General features: G+C 36.9%; 1 protein-coding gene across 2 annotated transcripts; it reads right to left on the reverse strand.

The window, feature by feature from the left end:
• Window positions 1-15,447: 15,447 nt before the first annotated feature.
• Window positions 15,448-17,010, reverse strand: LOC309813939 (heterogeneous nuclear ribonucleoprotein A3-like). Of its 2 annotated transcripts, XM_082639137.1 has the most exons (2): window positions 16,949-17,010; window positions 15,448-16,882 (listed from the first exon to the last, which is right to left on the reverse strand). In XM_082639137.1, the coding sequence occupies exons 1-2, from the start codon at window positions 16,952-16,954 to the stop codon at window positions 15,836-15,838; spliced, it is 1,053 nt and encodes a 350-aa protein (XP_082495263.1). In that variant the 5' UTR covers window positions 16,955-17,010; the 3' UTR covers window positions 15,448-15,835. The 2 variants fall into 2 exon arrangements, with proteins under 2 accessions (XP_082495263.1, XP_082495262.1); XM_082639136.1 differs by having other exon boundaries at window positions 15,448-17,007.
• Window positions 17,011-17,793: the final 783 nt, after the last annotated feature.

Below are 17,793 nucleotides of genomic sequence, written 5' to 3' on the forward strand. Positions count from 1 at the left end.
CGCTGAGCCTGCGTGTCTGGAGCCTGTGCTCCACAACGGGAGAGGCCACAACAGTGAGAGGTCCATGTACCGCAAAAAAAAAAAAAAAAAAAAAAAAAAAGTTAAAGACAAGGAGAGAATCTTAACAGCAAGAACAAAATGACTTGGTACATACAAAGGACCCCCCATAATACTATGAGCAGATTTTTCAGCAGAGACTTTGAAGGCAGAAGGGAATGGCATAACATATTTAAAGTCTGGAAAAGAAACTGCCAACTGAGGATACCCTAATTTGCAATGTTGTCTTTCAGAATTGAGGAGAGATAGAGTTTTCCAGACAAGCAAAAGCTAAAGGAGTGCATAACTACTAAACTGGCCTTACAAGAAATGTTAAAGGGACTTCTTTAAGCTAAAAAGAAAGGGTGCTAATTAGTACAGGAAAACATATGAAAGTATAAATCTCAATGATAAAGGTAAATACATAGTAAAATGTAAAATAATCAAATGCTGTCCATTAATCACTTAGAAAGCTAGTATAAAGGTTAAAACACAAAAGTAGCAAAAATAACTATAACTACAACAATTAGTTAAGAAATATGCAAGATTAAAAAATTTAAATATGACATCAAAAACAAAATGGGGCTGGGGACAGTAAAAATGCAGAGCTTTAGAATGCATTCAAACATAAATTGTTATCAACGTAGAATAGACTGTTATAAATAAAAGTTGTTATATATAAGCCTCATGGTAACCACAAAACAAAAACCTATAGTAGTACACAAAAGATAAATGAAAGGAATCTAAACATACCACTAAAGAAAATAATCAAATCACAGAAGAAGAGAGCAAGAGAAGAAGAAAAAAAATTACAAAACAGCCAGAAAATAATTAACAAAATGGCAGTAAGTACATACTTATCATTAATTACTTTAAACGTAAATGGACTAAATTTGCCAATGAAAAGATAGAGAGTGACTAAATGGATTTTTTTAAAAGACCTATGATATACTGCCAACAAGAGACTCACATCACACTGAAGATCAAAGCATAGAAAAAGATATTCCATGCAAATGGAAACCAAAAGAAAGCTGGGGTAGCTATATTATATAACACAAAACAGACTTGACTGTAATAAGAGACAAAGAAGGGCATTACACAGTGGTAAAGGGATCAATTCACAAGACAATATAACATCTGTAAACACTTATGTACCCAACATAGGAGCACCTAAAATATGTAGCAAATATTAACTGATCTAAAAGGAGAAAGAAACAGCAGTACAATAACAGTAGGAGGCTTTAATATCCAACCATCATCAATGGATAGGTCATCCAGACAGAAAATCAATAAGGAAGCATCAGCCTTTAATGGCACATGAAACCAAATGAACTTAACAGACATATATAGAACATGCAATCCAACAGCAGCGAAATACACATTTTTCTCAAACGCACATGAAACACTCTCCAGGGCAGATCACATGTTAGACCACAAAACAAGTCCTAATAAATTGTAAAAGACAGAAATGTCAAGCATCTTTTCCAATCACAATGGTATGAAACAAAAACAAACAAAAAAATCAGTTACAAAAATAAAACTGGAAAATTCACAAATATGTCTTGATTAAACATCTATGGAGTGAAATCAACATCATTAATCATATTAACAAATAAAACATAAAAATTATAGGATCATCTCAATAGATGCAGAAAAAGCATTTGACAAAATTCAACATCCTTTTATGATAAAAACTCTACAAAGTGGGTATAGAGGGAACAGAGTTCAGCATAATAAAGACCATATATGAAATTCCACAGTTAACGTCATACTCAATGGTGAAGAACTGAAAGCTTTTCCTCTAAGATCAAGAACAAGACAAGGGTGCTCACTCTCACCACCTTTATTTAACATATTGAAAGTCCTAGCCAGAGAAATTAGGCAAGAAAAGTAAATAACAGGCATCTAAATGTGAAAGGAAGGAAGAAAACTGTAACTACTTACAGATGACATAATATTATATGTAGAAAACCCTAAATACTCCACCAAAAAACATGTTAGAATTAATTTTAAAATTCAGTAAAGTTGCAGGATACAAAATCAATATACAAAAAATCTGTTGCACTTCTGTACGCTAATAATAAACTATCAGAGAAATTAAGAAAACAACCCGGGCTTCCCTGGTGGCGCAGTGGTTGAGAGTCGGCCTGCCGATGCAGGGGACACAGGTTTGTGCCCCGGTCCGGGAAGATCCCACATGCCACGGAGCAGCTGGGCCCGTGAGCCATGGCCACTGAGCCTGCACGTCCAGAGTCTGTGCTCCGCAGAGTGAGAGGCCACAACAGTGAGAGGCCCGCATACCTCAAAAAAAAAAAAAAAAAGAAAAGAACCCATTTACAATTGCATAAAAAAAATACCAAGGAATAAATTTAACCAAGGAGGTGAAAAAACTATACCATGAAAACTATAACACTTTGATGAATGAAACTGAAGACAACACAAATAAATGAAAAAATACATCATGCTCATAGATTGGAAGAATTAATATTTTTAAAGAGCCATGTTACCCCAAGCAATGTACAGATTAAATGCAATCCCTATCAAACTTCCAATGGCATTTTTCACAAAAATAGTACAAACAATCCTAAAAACTATATTGAACCACAAAAGACTCCAACTAGCCAAAGAAATCTTGAGAAGAACACCAAAGCTGGAGGCACCACATTCTCTGATTTCAAACTATATTTTAAAACTATAGTAATCAATGATATAGATGAAAATACTATACAATAAAAACAGACACATCAATCAATGGAACAGAATAGAGAATCCAGAAATAAATCCATACATGTGGTCAACTAATTTATGACAAAGGAGCCAGGAATAACATACAATGGGGATAAGAAAGTCTATTCAATAAATGCTGCTGGCAAACTGGACAACCACATGCAAAACAATAAAACTGGACCACTAGAGTATACCACTCACAAAAATTTAATTCAAAATAGATGAAAGAATTGAACTTAAGACCTGAAATTATTAAATTCCTAGAAGAAAACATAGGTGGTAAGCTCCTGACATTGGTCCTGGGGATGATGTTTTTGGATCTGACCCCAAAAACAAAGGCAACAGAAGCAAAAATAAACAAGTGGGACTACATCAAAATAAAAAGTTTCTGCATAGCAAAGGAAACCATCAACAAAGTGAAAAGTCAACCTACTGAACAGGAAAAAATATTTTCCAACTATATATCTGATAAGGGGTTAACATCCAAAATATATAAAGAACTCTTACAACTCAACAGCAAAAAAAAAAAAAAAAAAAAAAAAATCCAACTTAAGAATGGGCAAAGGATCTGAATAGACATTTTTCAAGAAGACATACAGATGGCCAACTGGAACATGAAAAGGTGTTCAGCATCACTAATCATCAGGGAAATGCAAATCAAAACTACAATGAGATATCACTTCATGCCTCTTAGAATGGCTATTAGCAAAAAGGCAGGAAATAACAAGTGTTGGCAAGCATGTGGAGAAAAGGCAACCCTCATACATTGTTTGGCGGGAATGTAAATTGGTGCAACCACTATGCAAAACAGTATGGAGATTCCTCAAAAAAATAAGAATGGAACTACCATATGATCCAGCTATTCCACATTTGGTTATTTATCCAAAGAATATGAAAACACTAATTCAAAAAGATATATGCACGCCTATGTTCATCACAGCATTATATTACAATAGCCAAGATATGGAAAAAACCTAAGTTCCATCAACAGATGAATGGATGAAGATGTGGTATATATAAACAATGGAATACTATTCAGTCATTTAAAAAAAGATGAAATCTTGCGATTTGCAACATGGATGGACCTTGAGAGTATTATGCTAGGTGAAATAAGCCAGATGGAGTAAGACAAATACTGTATAATTTCACTCATATTATGGAATATAGAAAATGAACAAACAAAATGAACAAACCAAACCAAACAAAAGCAAACATATAGATGCCAAGAACAGAGTAGTGGTTATCAGAGGGGAAGGAATGGGAGGAGAGGGCTAAATGGGTAAGGGAGGGGCAACTTGATGATGACAGATGGAAACTAAATTTTTGGTGGTGAGCATGCTGCAATGTATACATAAGTGGAAATGTAATGTTGTATACATGAAACATACAGTGTTATAAATGAATATTACCTAAAGGAAATAAATATATTTTTTCTCAAGAAAATCAGGTAAACATGAGTAAGGACTGCGTACTAAAAGATGCCAAAGTGTGAAGAAAATAGAAGTAGAATTGCCATACAACCAAGAAACTCCACTTCTGGAATATTTATCCAAGAAAAACAAAAACACTTACTTGAAAAGATATATGCATTCCTATGTTCATTGTAGCAGTATTTAAAATAGCCAAAATATGGAAACAACTTAAATGTCCATTAATAGAAGAATGGATAAAGAAGATGTGATACACACACACACGTATACACAATGGAATATTATTCAGCCATAAAAAAGAAACACAACTTGACATTTGTGACAACATGGATGAACCTAAAGAGTATTACGCTAAATAAAACAAATCAGATAGAAAAAAAATTACCAAATGATTTCACTTATATATGGCATCTAAAACACAAAATAAATGAACAAACAAAACAAAACAGAAACAAACAAAAAAAAAAACTGGTGGTTGCCAGAGGGGAGAAAATTGGGGAGTGAGCAAAATAGATGAAGGGGATTGAGGGGTACAAACTTCCAGTTATAAAACAAATAAGCCATGGGAATGTAATGTACAGCATAGGGAATATAGTCAATAATATTGTAAAAACTTGTATAACTACAGATGATAATTAAACTTATCGTAATGACCAATCAAAATGCTTCTAGACAACTAGGGCACCTACCAGGCGCTGGTGCGGGACCTTAGACACATAAGGGGACAGGAGGAACCCCCAAGTGATCAACTAGGACGTGGGGTGAGGAAGGGGGAAGAGGAAATGGAGGCCAGACAGGACAGGTGCCCTTGAGGGGTGGCTGGGGGAGAGGAGGGGTTCCCACACTAGGGAGGGGCCCACCCATGGTGAGAAGATCAGCGGAAATGAAGAGAGACCCTCACTAGGAGGGTCCAGAACAGGCCAGAATTTCCCCACCCACTCGGGCCCCAGGAGCCTGCTGAGGCACCCTCTGGAAGCACCAAGCCTAGGTCCTGCCTCCTGCCTAAGCCTCGCCCCCCACAGCCAAGGTCTCTTCTGCCTTTCATTTTTTTTTGCTCTTGTAGTTCAGTTTTACCTTGTTATTTCATTTATATTTTTATTTTTTCTAATAAATATTTTATATTTCTAACTTTATTTTTTATTCTTTGTTATTCTTCTGCTCCTTTTTGTTTGTTCCCTCCCTTTTTTTTTCAACACCATGTGGCTTGCAGGATCTTGGCTCCCAGGCCGGGGGTCAAGTCTGAGCTCCTGTGGTGGGAGTGTTGAGTCCAAACCACTGGACTAACAGAGAATCTCAGACCTCAGGGAATATTAATCGGAGTGAGGTCTCCCAGAGGTCCTCATCTCAGCACCAAGACCCAGGTTTACCTAACTGCCTGCAAACTCCAGTGCTGGATGCCTCAGGCCAAACATCCTCTAAGACAGGAACACAGATATACCCATAAAAAAAAAATTAAGATGACAAAAAAATATGTTACAGATGAAGGCGCAAGGTAAAGACCTATAAGGCCAAATAAATGAAGAGGAAATAGGCAACGTACCTGAAAACGAATTCAGAGTAATGATAGTAAAGATGATCCAAAATCTCAGAAATAAAATGGAGGCACGGAGGGAGAAAATACAAGAAATGTTTGAGAAAGACCTAGAAGAACTAAAGAACAAACAAACAGTAATGAACAACACAAAAACTGAAATGAAAAATACTCTAGAAGTAATCAATACCAGACTAACTGAGGCAGAAGAACGAATAAGTAAGCTGGAAGATAGAATGGTGGAAATAACTGCCAAGGAGCACAATTAAGAAAAAAGAATGAAAAGAATTGAGGACAGTCCCAGAGACCTCTGGGACAACATTAAATGCACAAACATTCAAATTATAGGGGTCACAAAAGAAAAGAAAGAGAAAGGACCTGAAAAAATATTTGAAGAGATTATAGTCAAAAACTTCCCTATCAGGCTTCCCTGGTGGCGCAGTGGTTGAGAGTCCGCCTGTCGATGCAGGGGATACGGGTTCGTGCCCCGGTCCGGGAAGATCGCACATGCCGCGGAGCGGCTGGGCCCGTGAGCCATGGCCGCTGAGCCTGCGCATCCGGAGCCTGTGCTCCGCAACGGGAGAGGCCACAACAGTGAGAGGCCCACCTACCGCAAAAAAAAAAAAAAAAAAAAAAAAAAAAAAACTTCCCTATCATGGGAAAGGAAACAGCCACCCAAGTCCAGGAATCGCAGAGAGTCCCATACAGGATAAACCCTAGGAGAAATACACTAAGACACATATTAATCAAACTAACAAATATAAATTCAAAGGAAAAACATTAAAAGCAGCAAGGAAAAAGTGACAAATAAGATACAAGGGAATCCCCATAAGTTTAACAGTTGATCTTAAAGCAGAAACTCTGCAGGACAGAAGGGAGTGCTGGATATATTTAAAGTGATGAACGGGAAAAACCTAAAACCAAGATTACTCTATCCAGCACGGATCTCATTCAGATTTGACAAAGAAATACAGACAAGCAAAAGCTGACAGAATTCAGCACCACCAACTCAGCCTTACAACAAACGCTAAAGGAATTTCTCTAGGCAGGAAACACAAGAGAAGAAAAAGACCCAAAAAAACAAACCTAAAACAATTAAGAAAATGGTAACAGAAACATACATATCGATAATCACCTTGAACGTAAATAGATTAAATGCTCCAGGCAAAAGACACAGACTGGCTGAATGGATACAAAAACAAGACCCATATATATGCTGTCTACAAGAGACCCACTTCAGACCTAGGGACACATACAGACTGAAAGTGAGGAGATGGAAAAAGATATTCCATACAAATGGAAATCAAAAGAGAGCTGGAGTAGCAATACTCATATCAGATAAAATAGACTTTAAAATAAAGAATGTTATAGGAGACAAGGACACTATATAATGATCAAGGGATCAATCCAAAAAAGAAGATATGACAATTATAAATACTTATGCACCCAACATAGGAGTACCTCAATATATAAGGCAAATGCTAGCAGCCATAAAAGGGGAAATCAACAGTAATACAATAATCGTGGGGGAGGGATTAACACCCCACTTACACCAATGGACAGATCATCAAGACAGAAAATAAATAAGGAAATACAAGCTTTAAATGAGACAAAAGGCCACATAGACTTAACTGATATTAATAGGACATTCCACCTGAAAGTGGCAGAATACACCTTCTTCTCAAGTGCACACAGAACTATCTCCAAGATAGATCACATTTTGGGTCACAAATCAAGCATTGGAAGATCAGGAACAAGACATGGATGTCCACTCTTGCCACTATTATTCAACGTAGTTTTGGAAGTCCTAGCCATGGCAATCAGGGAAGAAAAAGAAATAAAAAGAATACAAATTGGAAAAGAAGAAGTAAAACTGTCACTGTTTGCAGATGACACGACACTATACATAGAAAATACTAAAAAAAAAAAAAAAGAAAATACTAAAGATGACACCAAAAAACTACTAAAGCTAATCAATTAATTTGGTAAAGTTGCAGGGTACAAAATTAATACCCAAAAATCTCTTGCATTGGGACCTCCCTGGGGGGTCCAGTGGTTAAGAATCCACCGTCCAATGTAGGGGACATGGGTTCAATCCCTGGTTGGGGAACTAAGATCCCACATGCCACAGGGCACCTAAGCCTGCACGTTGCAACTACTGAGCCAGTGTGCCTCAATTAGAGAGCCCGTGTGCTGTAAATTACTGAGCCCATGTGCTCTGGAGACTGTGCACCACAAGAAAGAAGCCTGCACATTGCAACAAAGAGCCCATGTGCCACAATAAAGAGCCTGCACACTGCAACTAAGACCCGACACAGCCAAAAATAAAAAAATATATATATATATATTTAAAAAAAGAAATCTCTTCCGTTCCTATACACTAACGATAGATCAGAAACAGAAATTAAGGAAACAATCCCATTTTCCATTGCAACAGAAAGAATAAAATACCTATGAATAAACCTACCTAAGGAGGCAAAAGACCTGTACACAGAAAACTATAAAACACTGAGGAAAGAAATCAAAGATGACACAAACAGATTTAGAGATATACCATGTTCTTGGATTGGAATAGTCAATATTGTGAAAATGACTATACTACCCAAAGCAATCTACAGATTCAGTGCAGTCCCTATCAAATTACCAATGACATTTTTCACAAAATTAGAACAAAAAATTTTACAATTTGTATGGATACACAAAAGACCCCGAATAGCCAAAGCAATCTTGAGAAAGAAAAATGGAGCTGGAGGAATCAGGCTCCCCAACTTCGGACTATACCACAAAGCTACAGTAATCAAGACAGTATGGTACTGACATAAAAAAAGAAATATAGATCAATGGTACAGGATAGAAAGCCCAGAGATAAACCCATGCACCTATGGTCAATAGAAAAAAGACAGTCTCTTCAGTAAGTGGTGCTGGGAAAACTGGACAGCTACATGTAAAAGAATGAAATTAGAATACTACCTAACACCATACACAAAAATAAACTCAAAATGGATTAAAGACGTAAATGGAAGACCGGATACTATAAAACTCTTAGAGGAAAACATAGAAAGAACACTCTTTGACATAAATCACAGCAATATCTTTTTTGACCCACCTCCTAGGGTAATGGAAATAAAAACAAAAATAAACAAATGGGACCTAATGAAATATAAAAGCTTTTGTACAGCAAAGGGTATCATAAACAAGACAAAAAGACAACCCTCAGAATGGGAGAAAATATTTGCAAACAAAGCAATGGACACAGGATTAATCTCCAAAATATACAAGCAGCTCATGCAGCTCAATATAAAAAAAAACAAACAACCCAATCAAAAAATGGGTGGAAGACCTAAATACACATTTCTCCAAAGAAGACACACAGATATCCACAAACACATGAAAAGATGCTCAACGTCACTAATTATTAGAGAAATGCAAATCAAAACTACAATGAGGTATCACCTCACACCAGTTAGAATGGGCTTCATCAGAAAATCTACAAACAACAAATGCCGGAGAGGGTGTGGAGAAAAGGGAACCCTCTTGCACTGTTGGTGGGAATGTAAACTGATTCAGCCACTATGGAGAACAGTATGGAGGTTCCTTAAAAAACTAAAAATAGAATTACCATATGATCCAGCAGTCCCATTACTGGGCATATACCCAGAGAAAACTACAATTCAAAAAGACACATGTACCCCAATGTTCATTGCAGCACTATTTACAATAGCCAGGTCATGGAAGCAACCTAAATGCCCATCGACAGACAGATGAATGGATAAAGATGTGGTAAATATATACAATGGAATATTACTCAGCTATAAAAAGAAACGAAATTGGGTCATTTGAGACGTGGATGAATCTAGAGACTGTCATAGAGAGTGAAGTAAGTCAGAAAGAGCAAAACAAATATCGTATATTAACGCATATATGTGGAACCTAGAAATATGGTACAGATGAACCGGTTTGCAGGGCAGAAATTGAGACACAGGTGTAGAGAACAAACGTATGGACACCAAGGGGGGAAAGCCGCGGGGGGTGTGGGTGGTGGTGTGATGATTTGGGCGATTGGGATTGACATGTATACACTGATGTGTATAAAATTGATGACTAATAAGAACCTGCTGTATAAAAAAATAGAAAAAACTTATTTATTAAAAAAAAGAATTGTAATTCAGGAACTGCAACCATGGCAAGCCATGTGCAAAAAGTATATATATATATATCAGCTCTATAGTGAGGTATCTCAAGATTTCTTTTTTTTTTTTTTTTGGCTTTCTTTCTGAGATGGAAAGCCATTGAAAGGTTTTAAGCAGAGGAGTGACATGTCCCCTCTAATTTTTTTAATTAATTTATTTATTTATTTAGTTTCTGCTTTATAACAAAGTGAATCAGTCATACATATATATACATCTATTCCCCCATCCCTTCCCTCTTGCATCTCCCTCCCTCCCACCCTCCCTATCCCACCCCTCCAGGCGGTCACAAAGCACCGAGCTGATCTCCCTGTGCTATGCGGCTGCTTCCCACTATCTATCTACCTTACGTTTGGTACCGTATATATGTCCATGCCTCTCTTTCGCTTTGTCACAGCTTACCCTTCCCCCTCCCCATATCCTCAAGTCCATTCTCAAGTAGGTCTGTGTCTTTATTCCTGTTTTACCCCTAGGTTCTTCATGACATTTTTTTTTTCTTAAATTCCATATATATGTGTTAGCATATGGTATTTCAAGATTATATTTCTAATCAGGACATTTCCACTGAACTCCCATGACAGTCACCTCGTCTCTCCACCAATAATCCCTAGAAACTGCTGATCTGTTCTTCATTCCTATAGTTTGCTTTTTGAGAATGTCATATAAATGGAATCATGCAGTATATAACCTTTCCACAGTGGCTTCTTTCATCCAGTATAATGCCTTTGAGATTCTCCCAAGCTGCTGTGTGGATCAACAGTTCCTTCCTTTTTATTTATTTTTTAATATTTATTTGGTTGTGCCAGGTCTTAGTTGTGGCATGCAAACTCTTAGTTGCAGCATGCATGTGGGATCTAGTTCCCTGACCAGGGATCAAACCCAGGCCCCCTGCATTGGGAGTGGGGAGTCTCAACCACTGCACCAGCAGGGAAGTCCCCTAGTTTCTTCCTTTTATATTACTTTTATATTGCATGGATTTACCAGTTTATAATTCACCTGTTGAAGGACATCTGGATTGTTTCCAGTTTTTTTACTACTATAAATAAAGCTGCTACTAATAGTGTTGCACAGGTTTTTATGTAAGTATAGATTTCTTTTTTCTAAGGCAGATACATAGGACTGGGGTTGCCATCCTTAACTTTATAAGAAAAAATTTTATGTTACATTTTTATTGGAGTATAGTTGCTTTACAATATTGTGTTAGCTTATACTGTACAGCAAAGTCAATCAGCTATACGTCTACATACATCCCCTCTTTTTTGGATTTCCTTCTCATTTAGGTCACCACAGAGCATTGACTAGAGTTCCCTATGCTATACGGTAGGTTCTCATTAGTTATCTATTTTATACATACTATCAATAGTGTATATATGTCAATCCCAATCTCCCCATTCATCCCACCCCCTTTTTTTCCCCCTTGGTATCCATACCTATGTTCTCTACGTCTGTGTCTCTATTTCTGCTTTGTAAATAAGATTGTCAATACCAAATTTTTCAGATTCCACATATATGTGTTAATATACAATATCTGTTTTTCTCTTTCTAATTGACAAATCATTTTCCAGAGTGGCCATATCATCCTGCATTCCTATCAGCACCATAAGAGAGTTTCGGTTTCTCTGTATTCTCATCAGCACCTGGTATCATTAGCATATTTTTTATTTTGGTTGTTCTACTAATTGTGTAGTGATCTCGTTATTTTAATTTCCATTTCCCTAATGGCTAATAACATTGAACAACTTTTCATGTACATGCTTACCATCTTTATATTCTCCTTGGTGAAAACTCCTTTGTATGAATATCTTTTACCCATTTTTAAATTGGGTTGCTTGGGTTTCATTTTGTTTTGTTCAGTTTGGGGTTTTTTGTTTGTTTGGGGGGGTTTCTGTTTTGGTTTTGGTTTGTTTTTTTTTTTTTTTGGCCATGCCATGCAGCTTGCAGGATCTTAGTTCCTCGATCAGGAATTGAACCTGTGCTGTTTGGCAGTGAAAGCGCAGGGTCCTAACCCCCAGGGGTTAGGGGGTTAGGACCCCCAGGGAATTCCCTTGTTTTCTTCAGCTTTAAAATTCATTTTGTATTCTGCATATAAGCCCTTTAGCAGATATGTGATATTCTCCCACCTATAGGTTGTCTTTTCATTTTTCTTGCCTAGAGAAAAAGTTGTTAATTTGGATGAAGTGCAATTTATAAAATTTTTTCTTGCATGGATTGTGCTTTTGGTGTCATGTCTAAGAAGTCTTTACCTAACCCAAAATCATGAAGATTTTCTCCTATACTTCCAGAAGTTTTATAGTTTTGTGCTTTACATTCAGATCCATAATCCTTTCTAATTTGTTTAAGATGTGAGGTTTAGGTCAAGGTTTTTTTTTTTAATGAAATGTCCAACGGCTCCCATATCAATTGTTGAAAGGGCTATGCTTTCTGTAATGAATTGCTTTTGCACCTCTGTAAAAAAGAAATTAATTGGGGCTTCCCTGGTGGCGCAGTGGTTGAGAGTCCACCTGCCGATGCAGGGGACATGGGTTCGCGCCCCAGTTCAGGAAGATCCCACATGCCGCGGAGCGGCTGGGCCCATGAGCCATGGCTGCTGAGCCTGCGCGTCTGGAGCCTGTTCTCCGCAACGGAGAGGCCACAACAGTGAGAGGCCCATGTACTGCAAAAAAAAAAAAAAAAGAAATTGGCTGTATTTGTGTGGATCTATTTCTAAGTTCTCTACTGTTCCACTGATCTGTGTTTCTATGTCTTCACCACACAGTCTTAATTACTGCATCTTTAGAGTAACTCTTAAGTTGTATAATGTAAGTACTCCAAGTTTCTTCTTCGGTTTTTTATTTTTTGAAAACTGTTTTAACTATTCTTAGTTACTTTGCCCTTTCATATAAATTTTAGGATCAACTTATCTACATCTACAAAAGAAGCCTGCTAGATTTTTTATTTTTTTGTATTTTGTTAAATCTATAGATCATTTTCTCAAGAACTGACATCTTGGTTATGTTGACTGTTCCCATCCACGACCATTTATTTAGGTCTTCTTTCATTTCTTTCATCAGCATTTTATAGTTCTGTGTAAAGACCCTGTACATCTTTCTTAGATTTATACTTAAGAATTTTTTATTAATTTTTATTGGAGTATGGTTGCTTTACAATGTCAGGTTAGCCTGCACTACACAACAAAATGAATCAGCCATACATGTACAGATATCTCCTCCCTATACGTAAGAATTTTTTTAAGCTGTTGTATATTGTATTTTAAGTTCAGCTTTCAATTATATATTGCTAGTATACAGAAATTGAGATGATCTTTGTGTGTTGACTTTGTATCCTATAACCTTGTTAAACTCACTTATTATTTCTAGCAATTGTTTTGGTTTTTTCTTTTGTTTTTGTAGATACCTTAGGATTTTCTACATATTCAATCATATCATCTGCATATAGGGACAGTTACATTCCTTCCTTTCCAATTTCCTTTTCTTGCTTTGTTGGACTGGTTAAAACTGCCAGTACTATGTTGATTAACTGTGGTGAGAGCAAACATCCTTAACTTGTTTCAATCTTAGAAGGAAAGAATTAATTCTTTCACCATTAAGTATGATGCCAACTCTAGGGGGTTTGTAGTTGCCCTTTATTACCTTGAGACAGTTCCCTTCTCTTCCTAGTTTTCTGAAAACTTTTGTTATGACTGGATGTTATATTGTCAAGTGCTTTTTCTGAATCAATTGGTATGATCACATGGTTTTTCTTCTTCAACCTTTAATCTTCTTTAATGTAGATTACATTGTCTGATTTTCAAATCTGGAACCAGCCTTAAATTCTTCGGATAAACCCCCCTTGGTCACAGTGTATTATTCTTTCTATATTCTTCTGGATTTGATTTGCTAATATTCTGTTGAGGATATTTTGCTTCTATGCTCATGAGAAATATTGGTAAGTTTTTTTTTTTTTTGACAATTTAGCTTAATTTTAATAAAATGTTTCCCAAGCATTATTTTGACCAGGTACCCAGGTTTAAGTTATGAACATTGACAGTGTCCATTTATATAACCAACACTTGAAGTTGTTAAAGACTTAACCATTTTCTAATAATTAGCCTATTTTCTACACTGCTTATTCACATATGTCCATTAACAAATGGAATGTTGTCTGTTACATTTATTGGTTTGTGAGTGTTTTCTGGAAAACTGCAGTGTCTGTGAAGACCGATTTCCATGCTGGCATTGCATGCATCCAAATATTAATGCACAGAGGCACAGAATTAGAGCAACGAGAGCATATTCAAACACTAGCACGCCCCATCCCCCCTTTTATTGCTTGTTTTGCTTAGTACTTCTTAAAACAAAAATAAGAATCTCAAATTTAACGTTCAACTACCGAAGAAATAATAACAGCAGGGCACATACTTAGGGCTCGAATGAAATTTTAAGCACTAGCTGGCGCAAAACAGTAGACATTGGTTTATATATATATATATATGACCTTGTTATCTAAGACTCTTCTCAACCAGGGTCTTCCAAACAAATTGTAAACTCATACCAACATGATTTAGGTTCAAGCATACACATGGAAATAACAGTGTGTTCTTTGGGATTTTTAGTGAGTACAAACTCTAACTATCCAAATTTGAATTCAGGTCTTGAAGTGAAAAGCTTGTTTGTACTAAGCAACTGTGCTACACTTCTACTGCAGTAGTCACTTGGGATGATTATATCTAGACTATCCTTGGTTTCATCCAGTAAAATGCAGAGGGTACAAACAAAAAAGCATGCCAGCAAGGGTTCAACAATGCATGATTTTTATTCTCTTGCTCTGAGAGCTTGTATCAAAAAAATATATATTAAACCAAGGAAAATAACTGAAGATTTATGGGCCTCTTGTGCTTTAAAAAAGGAAAAAAAAAAGGTAGCCACTAATTCGCTCAGATAGAGCAGGCTTAGTGGTCCTGTATTTTGAAGATTTTAAGAATGTTTCTTAAGGTAGGAGGAAACGGAAAACATTCACTATCCCTTTCCAGAATTTAAACAGAGGGCAGGAGACATTCTTTACACCCAAATAAAACTATGGCAGCAGTTCACATGTGACCAAGGTGAATGTAGGATGGAGATGTTCTAAACACAGCTAGGACTCTCAGCAAAGCTAATACACTAAAATCATATGATTACATTTTGAAAGAAAATGCACAAAAACCAAATAGGAATTTTGAGATTTTTCATTTGAAGTAAATCTTAATGCTATTAAATTCACAAATATGCTAATTTAAATACCCAATTCTATTATCTAAAACACACATTGCAAACATACAAATATCTATTCTCTCCACATGTCAGAGCCCATTCATTTCATGGTTTGGAAATGGGGAGAATAGATCCCCTTAAACTGCAAGTCAGCAGGTGTTTCTTTACAGTTAACTTTAGCAAAATTCATACAAAATAGTAATTAACAATGATCTTCTTTACTTGTTAACTCACAAGGAAACACCTTCAAAACTGCATTTTGTTAAAGTTTCTGTACTAAAATGTAGAAAAACTGAACTACACAAATATTGAAAAGTTAAAAATTCCTTAATTTTTTATTCCTGGTACCACTACCACAATTTACAGGGCAATATACCTGATGTAATGAAAAGAAAAAGAAAAAGACAAAGCTACAACAGATAAAAGACCTCAGGAATGTACATCTAATTGACACTACATTGCATTAATCAATAGCTGCACTTTTTGCAAACTGTGGCTATGACAGTCCTGAACAAGAAGGGTTTCCTGTTTAAGCTGCAGTAACTTTTCTGACTATGGATCATCGTTCCTTCTGTGGCAGATTTTTACAGTTCCTCTAATGCATTTGGGACGACTGTCTCAAAGTAACCTGCAGCTTTCCTGACAACTCCTCGCTCTCTCTCCTGCTAAGAACTGTAGCCCTTTTCTTCTGAGTTTTTAGAACCTTCTGCTACCATATCCACCACTTCCACCACCAGATCCATAACCACCACCATAGGGACTTCCCGAGCTTCTTCCACCAAAACTGCCCCCCTTCATGGGTCCATAATTTGATTGCTGTTGTCCACTATAATTTCCAAAATCATTATAGCTCCCACCACCACCATAGTTACCTCCAAAATTTCCTCCTTCATTGTAACCATCATATCCTCCACCACCGCCACCATATCCACCACCTTGGTTTCCATATCCTGGTCCACCACCACCATAGCCTCCTCTACTACTGTAACCAGGACCACCGCCATAGTTACCACCGTCGCCTCCAAATCCATTATATCCACCATCACCTCCTCCGTAACTACCTCTGCTGCCACCACCTCCACCACCATAGCCTCCTCTTCCACCAAAGTTACCTCCACCACCTCCAAAGTTTCCTCCACGACCCATAAAGTTGCCAGATCCACCTCCACGACCTCTTTGTGATCCAGCAGATTGCATTTCTTGTTTAGAAAGGGCCTTTTTCACTTCACAATTATGCCCATTAATAGTGTGGTATTTCTGAACAACAATTTTATCAACGGTATCATGATCATCAAAAGTTACAAAAGCAAATCCTCTCTTTTTTCCACTCTGCCTGTCTTCCATAACTTCTATGGTTTCAATCTTGCCATACTTTTCAAAGTAGTCTCTCAAATTATATTCTTCTGTATCTTCTTTAATACCACCAACAAAAATTTTCTTCACTGTTAGATGGGCACCAGGCTTTACAGAATCCTCTCTAGAAACAGCTCTCTTTGGTTCCACTACACGCCCATCAACCTTGTGTGGTCGAGCACACATTGCTGCATCCACCTCTTCAACACAAGAGTAAGTAACAAAACCAAAGCCCCTGGAACGTTTTGTTTGGGGGTCTCTCATCACCACACAATCTGTAAGTGTGCCCCATTTCTCAAAATGTTCTCTTAAGCTATCATCTGTAGTTTCAAAGCTCAGACCACCAATAAACAGTTTTCTCAACTGTTCTGGTTCCTTTGGATCATGGCCCTCCTCCCCCCGGCGGCGGCGGCGACGGCCGGAGTCGGGCTGGGGGCGGCCGGGCGGCGGTTTTACCTCCATTTTGAGACCGGACTCGCCTCTTCCAACTCGAGTTCAATATGGGACCGAGAGGAAGAGGCCTGAAATATTGGTAAGTTTTATTCTATTGTCCTATCTTGTCTTAATTTGGATAAATGCCACACTTTTAAAATAGAAAAATCTTTGAAAAATAGTTATTTTAAAAATTCAATAATTACTATTACCATTTTGTAAGATTTTATTATTTTTCATATGCTAAGTTAGGTTACCTCAAGAAGATAAGCCAGTACCCAGGCTATGTTCATGGTGCTTGACCACTTGCTTCCACTGAACTGTGTACATGATGTAGGTAATGGTAGAGCATGCTCTTCTGGGACTTTTAACCAACTCAGTCAGATACATTTTATATATTCATATGCACACACGTTATACATACATATATGTATGTGTGAATATGTGTATGTATATATATATATATTTATATAAATAAATATATATATACACACACACACACACCAAAAAAAAAAAAGACAATAATTATCCCTAACATGGTACCAGCTAACATTTACCTTAGGCTTACTATGAACCTGGCATTTAGTTAAGCATTTTAAAACAGTTTCTCCTTTAAGCTAAGCCAAGAAAGGTGTTTTGTTTTCTTTTGTTTTATCTACACAAGGTAGATACTTTGATAGGCTACATAACTTGAAATGGTCTTACAAAGTAAACAGAAGTGAGCTACATTTTGCACCCTGACTTCAAAGCTTATGTTCCTAATTGCTGTCACACAGTTTTTAGATACTATTCTGTAATCTATTTTCACTCAACATATCTACTCCATCTTTTTTACTAGCTGTATCATATTCCAGTGGTTAACTGTATTT

This window comes from Mesoplodon mirus (genome assembly GCF_964341445.2).
Source record: "Mesoplodon mirus genome assembly, chromosome: 2".
In the NCBI taxonomy this organism is placed as follows: domain Eukaryota; kingdom Metazoa; phylum Chordata; class Mammalia; order Artiodactyla; family Ziphiidae; genus Mesoplodon; species Mesoplodon mirus.